General features: G+C 44.5%; 1 protein-coding gene across 1 annotated transcript in view; it reads right to left on the reverse strand.

The window, feature by feature from the left end:
• The window catches only part of cicb (capicua transcriptional repressor b), a 33,929-nt gene extending 20,311 nt beyond the window's left edge, over window positions 1-13,618 (reverse strand). Inside the window, exons 1-2 of the mRNA XM_083917797.1 lie at window positions 13,475-13,618; window positions 3,574-7,496 (exon numbers count right to left, since the gene is read on the reverse strand). Of these exons, the coding sequence (XP_083773923.1) occupies window positions 3,574-7,369 (3,796 nt within the window). The 5' untranslated portion in view covers window positions 7,370-7,496; window positions 13,475-13,618. The remainder of the gene's footprint in view (window positions 1-3,573; window positions 7,497-13,474) is intronic.
• Between the last annotated feature and the right edge of the window lie 5,292 nt (window positions 13,619-18,910).

Here is an 18,910-nt window from a genome sequence, read left to right on the forward strand (position 1 = left end):
ACTACCATTTTATTTATTCATCTAATTGTTCGGTTCAATCAAAAGGCTTCCTGAATAGATAAGCACATGTAGGAGCATTTAAAAAAATCTGTGTTTCATTGATTTCACTCTCACATGAATCTAATCCTGGCCAACATCATATGTGTGTACTCTTCTGGTAAATGTATTATCATTACACAAAGATTCACATATTTATTATTCAAATATACTCCAAGAAGTGTCAGCATTATTTCTCCACAGGGTTTACAATACCTATGTTAAATAATTCCCAATGACTCAATTCCCAATACCAAGATTTTTTACAATGATATATTCTGACTGAAACATAGTAAAGATAATTTAGGAAATAATTAAATGAACCTATAAAAGAAAACGGATTGTTTACCATTTGCTTATATTTCACAAGCTGTTAAGAAGACACTAACACCTACAAAAAGTTGCAAATCACAAACATACCACACGTGTGATAGTACACACACACACACACACAGGAGCACGGTGTTTCCCACTTTCCCTCGTATTTCACTCTCCTACGACCATATGCAGAAGCTCACACACTCTTTCTAACTCTACCAAAAGAAACACCCAGATGTGCTCCTTGATCAGCACGCACACTCACAAAGAGGTGGTATTCATTCAGCGTCCTTTCAGCTGCAAAAAAAATGGGGATCTGAGGAGGAACCGTACACTCAAAATGACAGCGTTCCCTTTCCTGTCCACTTCTCTGTCACACTTGTGAACGTCCAAACACACGCGCACACACACACACACACACACACACACACACGCACACACACACACACACACACATTGTAGACTAGATTCTGTGCGTTCAACGTTGGGTCTCAACTGCAACAAAGCCTTTATTTTGACTTCCATTTGGAGGAAAAGGGCTGGCAGTGGCCTGGGTGAGGTCACCCTACAACATGAGTGTGAGAGAGTGAATGTCCAAAGACACACACACGCACACACGCACACACGCACACACGCACACACGCACACACACACACACACACACACACACAGTACAAACACGCCGAGGGCAAACGGCTCTGGTGGAGTGAATGACACTAACTGATACTATATGTCCGTACCTAACAGAACTAAAAAGTAGGCTCTTATTTTCAACTGACGATGAATAATGTTACACACATACACTCACAAACACACACACTTTATAGTACGGCATTTTCCCACACAGGAGCTTGAGAAAAGAATCTTTCACACACCCACACACTGTAACGTACAACATATATCCCACACACACACAAACACATTTAGAATCAAACCACCTCAGTTTTAGAGGCCAAGGCCACTATATCGTTGCATGAGTCACTAATAAACAAACAAACACATAAACATACGCACGGCAAAAGTCAGCGGAAACTGTTTGTAGTGAGGAAGAAGATAAGAATCGCTGGGGTCAGGAAGTCACACGCAAACACTTATAATAATCATGTTGGTCAGACTTTTCAAATTAAACTGCAAGATTTGTACAAAACTTGCAGTCAAATCCTCCGCTTTTCTACGCCGTCGGCTTCTCTGAGGCATTCCTCATTCTCTTTATGATCTAATCCTCTTTTTTTCTCTCTCTCTAAAACACAAAATCAAAAACAAGTTGATGGAAACTGGCCTACATACAGTCCATGTAGCACACACCTCCCATACCCACTTTTGCTTTCGTCTTTAAATGTTAATTCCTTGTGTAGCACTGCTATTAAAGCAGAGAACAGCTACAGTTCTTCACTCCTCCGTTATTTTCCTTTTTATCTTCTATCATATTTCCCTGTTCCTTTCTATTATAAATCCATGCTGTTACATTGTGTCTTGTTGCATAGTGTAGGTATGATTGCAAACACTCAGCCACAAAGTTTCTGTCTATAATGACTTGGAATATAAGAGGGACTCGACAAAGCTAATCCTGTATAACGTACAGTCTAATCCCAATAGAAAACACAAAAACAACCATGCAAACAGTTTCTCTTTTGCACTTTCTTTCTCTTTCTCTCTCTCTCTCTCACACACACACACAGACACACACACGCACATACGCATACACAGAAATTATTTTGTGTCCCTTTTCCATTTGCATTTACTGTAAAATCCAAGCCAATTTCATTATTAATTTGGTAATACACACACACACACACACACACACACACACACAGGTCGTGGGATGTTAATGTGAATCAAAACCTCTAATACATTATCATTATCTTTTACGTTACCAGACAAACTATGTTAAATTAAAAGACATTATGCAGCAGTTTTAATATTTTGATCCTGATTGTTGACGGAATGGTTGTTAAACTGAAATATATTTATTTGATGAATACAACACAGTATATTAATAGTTGGTGAGTATTTGATAATCAGAAAAATAAATATATAGAGAGAAACAAGTAGCATGGTCCTTTGTATTTGCTATTTTATTTAACAGGATAATGTCCTTTTAAAACTAAGGCTTCAGTATATCTACCTTTCCTTCAATCTGCGTGCGTGTGTGTGTGTGTGTGTGTGTGTGTGCGCGTGTGTGTGTGTGTGTGTGTGTGTGTGTGTGTGTGTGTGTGTGTGTGTGTGTGTGTGTGTGTGTGTGTGTGTGTGTGTGTGTGTACAAAATAAAAAGAGGAACTCGTAGCTACATTTAATCATATTTTTTCTAGTCTGTTTCTTATGCAACTTGCAGTAGCTTCACCTAACACATTTTCTTTTCTGTTTCTCTACTTTTCTCAAGACGTAGCGGCTGCACTCTCACTGCATTTACATGTGGAGTCCATGAGTACAAAAATCATCACTACTATACTGCAAAATTAGGGTTCACCTGCTAGTTCAAGGCCAGAAAACAGAGCTTCGTCTCAATCAATTGCGAGTTGACATTGTGTGCGTCAGTAGTTGACTCTACAGGGCCACACAGCTACAAAAAAAGATATCCTTTAAAAAGGTATGGGCATTTCTAATAACAGTTGAATTTAATGAGTATACTCTATGGATAGTAATTCAATTGCAAATACAAACTAAAAGATATCAATTACACAGAGGGGGAAAAAAGCCCCTAACTATTTATGCCACACAACTGGGGACATCGCAGAAAATTTTTCCCATGAGGCTGTTAGGTTCTAAAAATTGGGATTCATTAAAAATTAAATAGAGGAGAATATTCCCTTAATTTTTCATTTGTATGTACAGCAGCACTTTTGTATGTCATGAAGACAGATTCGAATGATATTTCAAATACTGAAAAGATTACAATTAAGAGGGAAATCTACCTTCTGTGTAATTATTCACACAAAAACATTTTCAACACATTATCTCTAATTCAGGTTCCATTGTAATCAATATTATTTTATCATTGACAAGATATATTTTCTTTCATGTGTTTTGTTTTGTTTCATTCTTTTTTTTAAACAGAGACTAAACATATTTATCATGTGATGAGCTTATTAAACATATCTCCTGTTTTCTAACTGCAGCCCAATTCCCATATTGCAACTAAAACCTCAAAGGTTTCTCCTCACTCCTTCAAGGTCACTGACATCACACACAAAACACCCCCACACGTGTGGAAATTCTCACCTGTGCCAGGACGTCCCATGATGATGTCCTTTCGTGGGACGGGGTGAAGGCTTTCAGCCGGCAGGATCAGGGGCAGCAGAGCGGTGGGAGAAGGGTGACAGGGAACTGGCTGCTGGACCTCACCCCCAAACTCCGTCCCCCTGTTCTCCTCTCTGTCCACAGAGCCGTCCGTGCTACTTGGAGTGGGAGCTGCGACTGGTGTGCTGACCGTAACTGACAGGGCCTGCAGGGGGGTGGCAGGGGTGTCAGTGGTGGGCAGGGAGGAGGGTGTTGGGGACACAAGCACCAGAGTTTGAGCTGGGCTACGCAAGAGGACTGTGCCGTTGGGTACTGTGGCCGCAGCAGCGTTAATGGGGACGGGAACCTGGAGGCCTGATATTGGCTGAGGGCTGAGGGGTGTTAGACTGATGTCTTTAGATGAGGTTTTATCTGTCCCTCCCTCGTTTCCACCTCCTCCTCCTCTTCCTAAGGGACACTCTGTAAATTTTGCCAATGGGACTTCGGGATTCCTCACAATGACAGGGGAGTCCCGCAAGGCCTGTTGGGACACAGGGACAACCCGACGATGCCCTGCATCGGGAGTGAGAGGAGAAGGAGGAGTAGGAGACACCAGCAGAGGAGGAGGAGAGACCGCAGTGGAGGATGGTGACCTACTGGAGGAGGGAGTGGTCACTCCTCTGGGTCGGGAGAAGGTGGGTGTGTGTGTGCGGGAGAGTGAAGCTGGTGTCTGGGGAGACAGCACCCTGAAGGAGTTGTTTAGGTCCCCCTGCTCCAGCTCTGTTTTGGATGTGTAATCGTGGTGGTGTGAGGGGAGGTGTGGTGGAGGAGGAGCGTCAGGCTTTCGTTTGCTGGGGCTCATGGGGACTGTAAACGTCAGATTGCTGTGGAAGGAGGGCTGGATACCTGTATGTCTCTCCCTTTCGCCTCCTCCAGCTGGGGTTGTTACCTTACTCCCCCCTGCACCTCCTCCCCCTGTACCGCTGGGCTGCCTGTGCCTCCGGTGCTGCAGGACCGGGGAGGCAGTAATCGGGGAGAAGTTGGCCGGTCTGAAGCCGAACAGCGGGGAGGGTGAGGGAGAGGGGGCAGGGGAGAAGGGTGACTGGTTGGAGATGGGAGAAAAGGACGGGGTGCCAGAGCGGGAGCTCCCTAATGACACAAGCATGGTGGCGGCTTCACACTCATCAAAGTCAAAGCGCGACGACAGGTCATGGGGGAGGAGGGAGGGGAGCACCAAGCGGGGTCTGGAGTCTCCTCTGCTGCTGGTCTCGCTGCTCTCTCTCGATGTGTCGTCCCACTCAAACTCACTGCTCGCTCTCCCCCGCAGGTCAGGGGTGACTGTCCCTGAGCTGCTGCCTCCTCCCACCCCTCCACCTGCTGTCTCCATCTCTTTTGTCCTCATAGACAAATGTCTTGAGCAGTATCCTCGACGCTGAGACTCCTTCATACAGCCCTCCCTCGAGCACAGCCTCCTCCACTGCTTACCATTGAACTTCTTTCGGATACCATTGGGGGTGCACACCACATCGCCCTTCTTGTATTTCTGCTGAGCCAATGAGAGGGGAGTCCTGGAGCGAGAGGAGGTAGAGGAGGACCCCCCAACAGAAGTGGGGGTCTGAGTGGGAGTGGTCTTTAGGTTTGTAGTGGTGGTGTTCAATTCTGACCCAAGTAAGGCAGGCGAACGGGGTGGCTGAGGACTGGCTAGGGTGGATAGGTGTGGGGGTCCCAAACCCCTCACCATAGAAAGATGGGGTGAGGAAGAGGGGTGGCAACTGGGCTTGGAGATTATGTTTCTGTGCTGAGAGGTCCCAGTATTTGGCTTAGGACCAACAGGGTGGCCCATGTTAAAACGAGATACCTCAACGTCCTCTTCTGGAGTGTTTGGCTGTTTCTGTCGCTCTCTGTCAGAGTAGTTATCTCCGCAGCCATGAACTGTGCTTCCAGCTACACTAGAAGTCACAATGGAGGAATGGGTTGGTGGATGTGCATTTCCATAGGGATGCCCTCCTGTCACCCCTTCATGTGAAAAACCATGGTCTAACCTTGCTCCCCCTCCCAGCACCCCCATCCCAATACTCAACTGGCACACTTCTCTCTCTACCTCCATCTCTTCCCTCCGCTCTCTCTCTTCTCTTTCCCTCTCCCGCTCTCTCTCCTTCGCCCTCCCACCATCTAAATGTGGGACGTCCCAGGGAGGGGTGAGCAGCCTCAGACTTTGTCGGGACACCCACACAGCCTGAGCATTAGCTTTCCTTTTCTCTTTCTCTTCTCCCACCCCTCCATTGTCCAGAGTCTCTCTATCATTACTCACAAGCACCTGGTAAGGAAATGACACACCGGGGTGGGGGTCCACCTGAGTGACCACCCCCTCTCTGTACAGCAGAGGACCTCCCTCCTCTCCACCAAAGGGCACGCACACTCGGGTCCTGACAGCCACAGGTGCCATGCCAGGTGGGGGGGCATCCAAAATTAACTCCACAGTGCTCTCAGCCCCTGATAACGACGTCATCGCCGTTCCACCATGGAAAGGATATTTAACGAGAGTCTCCACTCCTTGGAGCTGGACCTCAACAGTACCTCCACTCACCCTACGCACCACCCCTGGTCTGAACACAGAGCATGAGACCACGTCCTTAACCCCTCTGTCCCCGGAAGCCCCAACCCCACTCTCCATGGTCCTCTTTATCTGGCGAGCAAGAACTCTCTGGTTTTTCATGCCTTTGGCCAGAGCTTCAGCTAGCTCTTCTGAGAGACTGGCCTCTTTATGGTGCGAGTTATGGAGAAGAGCTGGGTAGTTCTTTTGATGAAGGCTTGGTCCTGTTGCTTCCATCGTGTCCAGGTCACCCGAGTGTTCACTAGCTGTATCAGTGGACAAGGAGCGCACTGAGTTAGAGGCCCCCTCTGACTCATTTTCCCCGGCTTGGGAATCTTTTTCTGCTGTCCTGAGGGCTTTATCCTCCGTGGAAACAAAATGGTTTGCTTCTGTAGCTTTACTATCCGCAGTAAGCAATGATGGCTGATTACCTGAGCAGTTATTACTTCTACAATTACTGCTATTGATAAAAGTATTATGGCTCACAGCACTACTGTTAGTCACGTTGTTAATACCACTTGTAGTGTTACTGTTACTATTGATGCTAACATTAATGCTATTACTAATATTGTTACTACTCTTGAAGTTATTATTGGGCGTGTTCACACTTTCGCTGATTTTGCTGTTAATACTGCAGAAACTGTTGCGTACGAGTGCAGGGCTGGAGGTAGGAACGGTAGTCAGGGCACTTGCAAAGTGCTCATATGTGTATTTTTTCTTGGGTATACGAGCCTTAAATGTGGCTGTCTTCCTACTAGAGACTGAGCCTAAACTGGGGTTGTGATTAGCAGCCACAGTTGGCATGGTTGTGGAGAGTGATGCTGGGGCAGAGGTAGGAAATGCTATAGTATCAGTGGACGCAGCACTATTTCCATTTGTGCCCCCTATCTTCCCCTTTTCAGTCTTTTCTTCTGCCTCCTTTCCTTCCTTCTCGACTGACTCCACAGGTTTCCTCGTCTCAGTAGACTCCTCCCTCGTGGGGGTATTGCTGTTTGTGATTGGTTCATCATTACAGTTAGGGGCTGTGGCTGGGGTCTGTTTGTGTGTGGGCGCGTTGGGTGTATGCGGTGTGGTCTTGACGAGTGTCTCCCTCTTGACTCTTTTGGGGTCGTTCTCTTGGAGGGAATGAGAGCCCCCTCTCCTTCTCCCCCCTCTGCCTCGAGTTAATGTGGGAGAACGCCCTCTGTGTTTCTTTAATGGTCTCATCTCTTCTTCACTGTTCACAAAGTGCAGATTTTGTGGCGGTCCTCTCTCTTTCTCTTCTAAGGCACTCCTTTGTTGTCTTCCTCTGCTTTTTCCGTCTCCCTTGTCCTTCTGTTCTCAGTGTTACAGGCTGGAAAGAAGGAGAGAGAAGCAGAAGACAGGTGGTCATTTATTATCTTCATAATCAAAAATTGCTGAGAATAAAAATGACGTCATACCTGGAAGTGTGCTACACTGCACTGACTATCACATTGGCTCAAGATCTGACATATGCTCTCATTCACCCTCCATGTCTGCCTGATCCACTAGAGTGTGCATGCAAGCGTGTCCGTGTGTGCCTGTTTGTAAACGCAAAACAAGATCTTAATTCCAACAATTGTCACTTTAAAACCAGACAGCAACGATTGAAAAATGATGAACTGCTTCATGAAAGTGAAGGACATGGTTGCTTTTCTTCTTTTTCTTTCCAGACCTTGCTTGATACTTACTATTTAATAAAAAGTGTGTTTTGATAGTTATAATGAGTAATCCAATGCAGACATGTCTGAGATTGAGATTCAAGATGGTTAACCCTGCGTGGGTTAGTCTACCCTATTAAGATAAAGGCTCAGCAAAAAAAAGGTAGACCAAAAGGACAATAGAAGAAAGAAACATAAACATCCAAGGTCACTTGCTTCAGTTTGTCTCTTTTCTATATCCAGCATACAAATATTTCCCTTTAATGAGGCCTACATGTCTTCATATGGCATGCAGACACAAAAGAGGATGGCTTCCCATCTTACACACACACACACACACACACACACACACACACACACACACACACACACACTACAGGTCGCCTGATCTCTCCACTGTACTCCCTCCAGCTACTTCAACATGCGACAGGGTAGATTTCTCACGCATTGTAGACTAGATTCTGTGCGTTCAACGTCGGATCGCAACAGCAACAAAGCCTTTATTTTGACTTCCATTTGGAGGAAAAGGGCTGGCAGTGGCCTGGGTGAGGTCACCCTACAACATGAGTGTGAGAGAAAGAGAGAGAGAGAGAGAGAGAGAGAGAGAGAGAGAGAGAGAGAGGGAGAGAGAGAGAGAGAGAGAGAGAGAGATGGTGGGAGTATGCGGCTGTTTGGGTGTTTGTTCCAATAGGCTGTTCTTGTGTAGTCATTGGGAATTTCCACAGTCATTCTAGCACTCGCTGGCCCTCTCTCACTCTTTCTCGATGTCTCAGTCTTTCCCAGTCGTCTTTTGTCAGGGTCACACACACACACACACACACACACACACAGACACACACACACACACACACACACTTGTACAAAAACACAATATAATTGGAATAATCTGCCATGGTAAAATACGACCAAAATGAGAGGAAATTAAAAGGCTGGCACAGGATCAGGCACACTCACTGATGCAAGATTACAGGATGCAAGATTACAGACGTGTGCATATGTGCTCCCCTCGACAAAGCTCAGCAACTCACCAACATGCGCAAATGCCCGCATTCCTACAAATACCGATAATAGCACATAGACAACAAAAAAAAATCATACGGTACACACAGTCTCAGTTCCTGTCCGAGACATTGGAGAAGTTTGTCACACACACACGCCTAAGGTGACCTTGTTGTTAACTGTTTGTTCGCTGTAACCAACAATACACAACATAAACCAGTAACACCACCCACTTCCTGCAGTACAGAAAAGCATCTCTTCCTGATCCTGAATGACTAACAAACAACCCGATTCATTCACACACTCGTTATTTTGACCTCTGCCCTCACACACGGTATTTACTGTATAAACAGGCAAAGTGCTTTCATTTAACTTAGGATTGATCAGTCCTTCTTTTCATTATTTTATTATTTTTGTTACTGAAATACACACACAACTATCATTACAATGGGAAATTCTGCAGATACCAATTATATTAAAAGTGATACTGCTTCATATTTCAAAGCAATAGCACCGTGTGTGTCACATCTGGAGTTTACCTAGCGCTCTGTAACTGTGATGCTTCCTGCACACGCATCCATGTGAAAAAATATTGTTGTGATTATATCCGTGTTTACAAAACAGTTTCTAAAAGTCAACTGAGGAAGATGAGAACCATTTACTTCGTCCTAATGTATGAAAGAAAATGAATCAGATACGTACAACTCATTTTTATCTTTGAAAGCTCCCCGGTGCAATGACTCACATAATGAATACATCTTATCAATTCAAAATATCGACCACACTTTTGATATTAGTGCTGATAATAAAATGTATATTTAAACAAATATTCCGCAGTTGCAATTAGCTGACCATGCTGTATATACACAAATATAAAATAAAGAGAACATGAAGTGAAAATCCACGCACACTGCTTTACTCCCTTTCTGTTTATAGTACTTTTTTGTTAATTACTTGTATAAAGCTTCCATCTCACACAAAGTAAGGGAAGGAAGAAAGAAAATTCAGACCGTAGGAATGTACCTCCTACCAGCACCAGGCCAAGAGCTCCTTTATTAGAGTCGACGCTGAGGCCTGCACTGGGAATGTTGGTCCTGTAGTTCTGAACAACACTGGAAAATACAGGAAGGAGTCAGGGCCACTTGACTATGTGTTTGGTTGACTGAATGACTCGGGAGGATCTGATCTTAGCCGAGAAAAATGTGTTTGGTCATGCTCACTGCTTTTCAAAATGATCTAGGCTTTGGATTTAACTTTGAAGATACAACAAGAGTATATGCACAACATGTAGATATCAGAGGGGTTTCAGAAATAGGCACTGAGCTTTCTTTCTTTTCATTACTGAGCACTTGGTGCACGTTTGTAACCAGTCTGAAACAATTTATGTATCATAGAAAGCCTCATAACGTTTTGTTACTCACATTGAAACTGAGAAAAATATATAAACTCCTCAACTCATGTGCATCCATTTGTGAATCCATCTTTAAAATAACACGTGCGGGCAAACAATCTATTGTTATTTGTATATTTGAAAAAATATCAGTGTTGTCAAATACATGAACTAGTTCATGCTAAATTACAGAGGAATGTATATGAATTCATGCAGGAGGCATCTATAATTTCAGCGCTGCCACATAATAAATGGTATTCACATTTCAATCCTAATTCTTCCCTCTTGAGATCAAAAGCATTAACAACCGTGTGTGCTCCACAAATGTGTCATAAATTGAAAATAACTGCACCTTTAACTCTTAATGTTTGTTAGCTACAGTCCAAGATGTCACAGAAGGCATGTCAAAATCTAAATCTCGTATCTTGGGTTTTAGTGCAAACGTTATTAGGAAAAAAAATATAAAGGAAATTGTGGAGAATCCTGATTGTCCTCTGAGCTGAATCGAGACGCAGAAAGGAACTCAGTCATAATTTAGGTGAATCAAGACGTCTGCTCTTCCAGCATTAGAGCAGGTTAAGAGTGAGATATTTGCTGCTCTGGTCTAAAGCTACTGTAAATCCTGAATAGACGGATAATCGACGGCTATCGTTGCCATGGCGTTGGACTGGACTCCTCCTTAAACAGTAAAAAGATGCTGTTTCACCACGTACACACAGGAGCACACAATGCAACCCCCCTCCACAGCATAGCAACACCAAACTTTACAAACACTAAAAGCTCTCCCTGCAATTTACTGTTAAAATCTCCCTTGGACCTATATATCGTATCACACAGCCACTGTGCCGTATAAACATCCACACACACACACACACACACACACACACACACACACACACACACACACACACACACACACACACACACACACACACACACACACACACACACACACACACACACACACACACACACACACACACACACACACACACACACACACACACTTTTTCTGTAAAAAGAAACATGAAAATAGATTATAATATTTTGAGATTAAGAATATTATTTTTCATGCAAAGAGCACCTTGCTGGTTGGGCAAGGGAGCATGTATGCGCCAAAGGCACACACACACACACACTCACACACTCACACACTCACACACTCACACACACACACACACCATATGGAAATCTTATATCAATGTCAACACTACAAGAAGAAATATTACAAAGTTATTACTGGACAATACAAGCTTAATGAACCTCCACCTTGATGCCAGTTTATCCGGTCGTTTGTAAAGAATTTGGCCTATACCTCACCGCAACATGGCACAGGATGTGTGTGTGTTTGAGAGAGACATGGGGGCATTTGAGCTGCCTGAAGTACACAATATGACTGTGTGCGACTATCTTCAGGTTGTGTCTACATTGTTCAACGAGGCATTTGCACTACATGCCAGTGTGAGAATGTACGTACCAGGCACACTGCAGCTCATCCCTCTCCTAAAAGCATTTTATGGGTGTCTGTATGGGCGCAGGGCTGCAGTGACGGGGACAGGGATGGAGAGGGAAGAACGTGCGATGGTACAACAGAGGAAGACAGTATGTGATAGGGAAGCCTATGGCCCTCGTACACTTCAGCATGGCAGGGCGGCTTTGCCCTTAACTGGGTCACGGGGGAACACACTCACACATGAAACAGCAAAAAAGAACATGCTCTCTGTTACACACATACAGGTTTATGCACTCATGAGTGAGTGGGATCTGGTCATATGTGCATCATGAGGTGAGCACAAGAAAATATTTCGTTAAGGTATTTTAGGCATAGCAAGCGGCTGAGCTGTGAAGTGTGTGAGCATGCAAGTGTGTGACTGCGCTTGTTATTGAGAACATCCACTGTGACGTATTATGAAAACTGGCAGCTGTTTAGTGGGTTGCATATTTGACTGTAGATATTTTATCAATAAAAGAGGAACATTGATGCTTGGGATGTGTGCAATCGAGGCCCATATTGATCAGGTGAATGCAGCATAGATCAGAGGTGACTGCTCCTGTTTGGGGACCAAATGGCAGAACTGCCAATGCCACATCAATGACCAACTGCTCTACGATAAGCAAAGACGCCTACACCAGGAGAGATGTGTCTCCTGCCTAAAACAAGTGCAATAATGATGATATAAAGGATGCATAACAGTGTAAATCTGCAGGACAGATGAGTGTAGAAAAACAAGCTTTCAGTTCCTCTGACTAAAAATAAGAGAGATGACAAAACTGTTAAAAAAAAAAACTGCCCAGTCAGAGATGTCAAGGGTGCATCGACACTGATAGCAGTGCAGTAAGTGTCTGCGAGGTGGGGAAAGCATGAGAAAATGCATCCTTCTCTGCGCCGATCTCTGCGAGTACTACGAGCGGCGCTGCACAATGTCAAAGGAGTATTATGACTCCGGGCAGTCAAGCCGGTCTGCTCTGCTGTGTACGGTGCTCGGTAACAAGCACAAACAACCGGTTTCAAGTGATGTTTCTTTTTGTGTGTGTGTTATTAGCACAACTAGACGGGCCTATATTCTTCCTCATGTCACGTATTTGGCATGCAAATATCCACTACAACAACGCCTAGTGTATGCACGCAGCCACTTAAGGGAGCCCTCTTGTCTTTATGCTTTTTTAAACTCTTTACATGTTTAGTGTTTCGCTCTAGTAAGCAGCTCAGAAACGTTATAGTAGTGGTGGTGGTTTGTAGTAGTCGTAGTACGCAACGGCTGCAGACTATACTAGTACACCACATAATGACACCGTCATTGTGTTGTTGTTGTTTTCCACTTTCCCTCAGGTCCATTTCATAAACACCGAATTCATCTTGCGTTGCTATTAGTAAACATTTGGGCTGCAATGCTGCAAATAGGTCGAGTGTTTTTTTTTGTTTTTTTTTTACTACGCAACGCAAAACTGCCGCTAATGTCAAGGGAAAAAGTGCTCAACATTAACCACAAGATTGTAAATGTCACCCCGAGGGGGGCTCGCGTGTTTCCCGGGACTGCGGTAAAAACATTTGAGAAAGTTTTTAGGCTGTTACACCCCTGCCACCCTCCCTCCCCCTGATCTCGGCTGTTCCTCGGCTCGAGAGCGGTGTCAGTCCGTTCTGTTCGGACGGTATCACAGCAACCGAGCGACCGTTTTTGTCAGTTGGTGCTCGTCGCCGGTTAAACTCGCTTCTCCTGAAAATGTAAAATCGGAAATTTGCTAACTTAAGTTTCAACTCACCCAAACAGAGCTTCTCCCCTCGCCACAGAAAGATTTATGGTTTTATTTTCGCTGAGGAGGAGGCTGGCACAAACTCCCGGTAACATCCCTTTGGCTGTCGGCTTTCACGGTCTGCGTGGTCCCGGACTCACACTTTACTTTTTCCTCCGCAGACAAAAACATGTCTTTCCCCCACAGAAACTCAAACAAGCCTATAAAAAAAAACTATCGGTCCTTCTTTTCCACTACAGTCACAAAATGGTGAATGAACCACTAACAGCTGGGGCGAGACGACCAATCGGAGGTGGCTGACGGATACAGTAGCTAATCAGCGCCGGCGCCGGGGACCAGGGGGCGCGGCGGGCTGTCAAAGTGCGGTTGACGGACGGGGAGATCCAGCGAATGGCGGCGAGGATGCGGAGCCAGACCCGGTGTCCTGTCCCAAACTTTACAGTATCCAATAGGAGCTCTGGGAACCATAGGAACAGCACGAGGGAGGGCCGAGGGGCGGGACCTAATCACAGGGAGCCAATAGAAAGGCACAATCGCCCCCTCCCCTCCGGAAGAGGAGTATGTTTACCATAATTGACAGCACAAGTGCAGACGGTGATAATGCATCGACACCTCCCGCTTCTCCACACAGAAGGTGGTGCAGCAGCAGCAGCAGCAGCAGCAGCGGGGTCACAAAGCACCACAATGCGGTTGTTTTGCACTTTTGTGACACATCGACCAAAACCATTAAAGTGCATTTTTTCAACAGTTATTGTGTGTTGTTGTTGTTGTTTGAGAGCAGTGACAAGAGGTGAAAACATGAGCATGAGGGGATTTTTTAAAAGTTTGTTCAGGGAGCTGGATAACTCATCTGTGGTGCAACCCGCCCGACCCCGACGCATCGCTTCCCGACGCATCGCTTCCCCCCTCTCTTTCTCTCCCTCTCTCTCTCTCTCTCTCTCTCTCTCTCTCTCCCTTTTCTCTCAGCAACAGACGCTGACTTTCACCGCGCTCGACCAATCACGGCGCAGCATCCCGCTCGGCTGTGACGTCGGTGAGCTCTCCGCCCCGCCCACTCCCGCTGAAACTCCACTGAAAGTGAACGGGGACCGGGCTCGGCTGACGTCACTTCACCGGCAGGCGATTGGGCAGGTGTGCGACGTCTCGGGGGCCAATGGGCGCGCGCGGCGATGATGTCATCACGAGTGTTGCCACCAGCTGGACCGAGAGGGCGTGGTCTGGCGTAAACTCGGCTCACCCCGTGTTTGTAAGTTGCAGGCAGGCAGGCAGAGGTGCTGGAGACGGAGCCGGTGTGCGGAGAGAACCGACTCCGGTAAAATCAAGGTGTTGCACCTGTGAGACGATGGCACGCGCATCCTGCACGCGTGATAACTTTAATATATGCCCTTCTTTCTGCACAGCAACCTTTAACTTTAGCATAGAGGAAAATAAAGCTGCTAAAATATATACCGCCATAATAGTAAACATTACATAATGTGTGTAGTAGAAAACCAGACTCATGCTGAGACAGACAGCCACGCGGGATCTCACGAGAGCAGCGCCCCCTGTCGGTGTGATCTCGTGCATGCATGCATGCTGATCCCTCACTCACGCTCAATGATGAAGAAGAGATGTAAAGAAAAACGAGTTCAGGTTCAAGTTCGGATTGGCTAGAAGGACCTCTGTGTGTGTGTGTGTGTGTGTGTGTGTGTGTGTGTGTGTGTGTGTGTGTGTGTGTGTGTGTGTGTGTGTGTGTGTGTGTGTGTGTGTGTGTGTGTGTGTGTGTGTGTGTGTGTGTGTGTGTGTGTGTGTGTGTGTGTGTGTGTCGGAAGATGGAAAGTGTTGCTGTTTATTAAATGTTGATGTAGAGTGACATCTAGTTGTAATTGTTCAGCACTGCAACTTACACGGTTCAATAGCAAACAATCTTTTTTTTAACTGTATTTACACAAATAGAACTACAACAGTTATAATATAAAACAATATAACAATAGTAACAATAACAAAATCCTTAGAGGTAGTGCACATATCATAAATAACACAAAACATTGAAGTACTTCATTACATTACAGATCAAATTCATTATTATTACTTTGGTTTTCACAGCTTTGCAGTTGCAATAAATACATAAAAACAATAAAATTAGGTTTCTGGTTTGCAAATTTGCTGGTGTTTACATAGAATTTAGCTTCTAATAAGAAAATATTACTAACATAAAACTTTTTGACAGTAGATATATTTTCAGAAACACACAAAAAAATAAAATAAATTCTGAGTTTGAGTTGTTTACCTAACTTTCTGTTTAAAAAGCGGGTAATCTCCCGCCACAGTGTTTGACTAAAAGAGCATTCCCTAAAAAGATGTTGCGTTAATCTGTGATATGACAAAAGCAGCAGAGAGGATCAATATTTAACATAAATCCCACAAAAACAGAATTAACAGGATAAAATCTGTGCAATCTCGCGCCTAATTTGAGATAAATAAAAACAACTTCCTGTGTAATAACCTTGTTTTTCCTCATTCTATATCAAAACACAGATTACTCCAGAAAATTATAAAGCAGGTTTACTAATTGTGCATCTTTGTGTTAATTTCCTTTTACATCCATTATTAGTTTTTATACTAATAGCGAACAATCAGAGGTTCTTGAAACATGAATTTACAAACTGGGATCTCACGAAGGGGTAACTAGGAAATAAGAGTGGAAGTTATATTTTTAACTTTTCTTAAAATCTTTGTTGCCTTTTATTGTGAAATACTAGATCATTTTTCCTCTTCAGGCAATAAACCATTCACACTTAACAGTTAACTGAATCACTTTTGCTTCTCTCACATAAAACAGATGATGCTGAATTTTTAGGATCGATTTTAAACTGTTAAAATGCTCAAATACTCAAATATCAGCATCTATGTCAACCTCAAATATCCAGTATCGACTATTTTTACTTTGAAAGGAACCTTCCCTTGTGCCCAAAGACCGTATATGAGAAGAATAAATTCCACAACAGTTGGTGTGATTGGTCTAAAGTCTTGAAATCTGGCACAGATTTACTGTGGCCTAGTATCTAAAAGTACAACTTTGACAACATGAAAAATCACACTTTTACCAGTAGTCAAAGTCAGGATTTTCGAAAAATGTACTAAATGCCTTACATGTGGACATTTTAACTTACAGAGTTCATTTACCAAATGATTGATTGTGCTCCTTGTAGTTGAGAGATTCAGCCATTTTCTCATCATACTACATTTAGTGCTCTGGGGCATGATGGGACCACTGTTTTTCCTAAAATATACATAGAAATAAAAAACAGTCATCCCATCATGAGCCCAAAGACTCAACATAGCACGATATATGGGGGAAACTCACTTTTCAGCCAAACACTTCATGTGATTTTGAAAATGTCCTCAAATATTTTCGTTGCGGGCACAAATGGGTTAAATAATCGTGACCAGGAAAATGTACTGAGCACAGTTTAAGATGAGTCAGTGCTCTCTGGTGGACAAACTACGTAACAGAGACCTTGTTTCTGACAAATGCCTCACACAAGTCTCCTGCACCAGTCCATCCATGATACACTAGTGTCAGCCAGAATATCGGGCCGGGCCACGTGATTAATCTGGGTCCAGGATGCAGTCCTACAGGCTGTAGGTGCAGTTTCACAACATCAGAATGAAGGTGCACAACAACAGGACTATGATTGTTTTTATGTAAATGAAAACACATGAACATTTTTAAACTGGCTGCACTGTCCAAACAGCATATTTAGACGATTCTGACGTGGACAGTGCTGGACTGTTGCTCTGCACTGTAAAATATAAAAGTGACGTTCAATACACAGCATGGCACACCACCACTGCCCACATCATCCATCATCTTCAACCATTAGTCTATCACAGGGCACATGGAAACAAACAGAGACAGACAACCATTCACACCTACGGGCAATTTAGAGTCCATTAACCTAACACGTGCACGTCTTTGGACTGTGGGAGGAAACCGGAGAACACCCACGCAGACATGGGGAGAACATGCAAACACAGAAGGGCCCCAGCAGGGATTCAAACCAAGAACCCTCTTGCTGTGACGCAACAGTGCCGCCTAGTGGGCACCATGTAATGTCCAAATATCTCAACAACTATTGGATGGATTGCAATAAAGTTTGGTGCTGACATTCATGTCCCTCTCAGGATGGATTAAAAATACCATCAGACATTTTATTTGACAAGTGATGAAGTGTATAGCTTTTAAGGTATTTTTGGGGCCTTTTGTGCCTTTATTTGCACAGTACAACTGGAGGTTTGTTAGGAGATGAGGGAGAGTGTTAGGTTTCACAAAATGGCAGGCAAAAACCCAATAGCACGACACGGAAAGCATTTCATGTGCAGAAACAGAGTTTAATAGAAAGCAGGAAAACAAATCTGAGAGGAGCAAGAGGTCGAAGCACGGGATCAGGGTACGCTGGAGCTCTATGAGAGCTACTAGACAATCAGCAAAGAACTGAGGGAAATGGGCCGGTGTATATCCACAGAGGGGCTGATTAGCTGATGAGGAGCCGGTGAGCGTGGGGGTGGCACAGGCCAGGTGAACGTAATCCACAGGTAGTGCTGAGCAGGAGGGGAGACAGAGTCTGAAATGACATCAGAGGTAAAACAGGAAACAGATGGATAAAAGACTAAAGCCTGGCTGAAGTTGTGACAGAGAGAGAGAGAGGCGACATTGCAGCAAAGCGCCACAGGTCAGAATTGAATCCGGCGAGGACTTTTAACATCTGTATCTGGGGCGCCTGCACGTACCACTGCAGGCATCCACACACCTGTATCTTTGTGTACTGTTTGTCTCAGATTGCTGTGTAGATGTGATATTGTGAATAGGAACACTCCCTGTCTGTTTTGGGTCATTTCCCAACAATTAATATAATGTATTTATTTATTTTTGTCAGTTGTCTCATGCGTAAGACTTGTACATAAGTGTTAAAATGGCTGCTTATGTTTATATAAGCTTCTATGGCTATATTATATACATATATTCTTATTTCCTGTCTCTATACTATTTGCTGTTACAGTGGCTCATCTCTTTTCCTCGCATGCAAACCCAACGACCACCCCGCCTCGTTAGTAACCCCCCCCCCCCTCTCTGTTCCTCCCCTGCTCTGCTCTCCCCCCTCTCCATGGGAGCCTGACCTCTGACTTTCACCCTTCACCCTCTCTCTGTGCGCTCATCACTGGCCTGTCAGTCAAACACCCGAGACCCCGCCCTCCTGCTGGGCTCTGCTGTCAGACCGGCCTCAGGTACAGAGGGAAACAGAGAGAGAGGAGAAACTGAGAGTCTGGATGAAAAGAGAAAGGACGAGTGTGATAAAACCGGAGCTTGACAGAGTGGAAAGAGTGATAATTTGACATAAAATAAACTTGTACTTTCCCCCAAAACAGTGTATGAACCAGTCTAAAGCGCAGCAGCAGTCTTAT

This window comes from Echiichthys vipera (genome assembly GCF_963691815.1).
Source record: "Echiichthys vipera genome assembly, chromosome: 8".
Lineage (NCBI taxonomy): Eukaryota > Metazoa > Chordata > Actinopteri > Perciformes > Trachinidae > Echiichthys > Echiichthys vipera.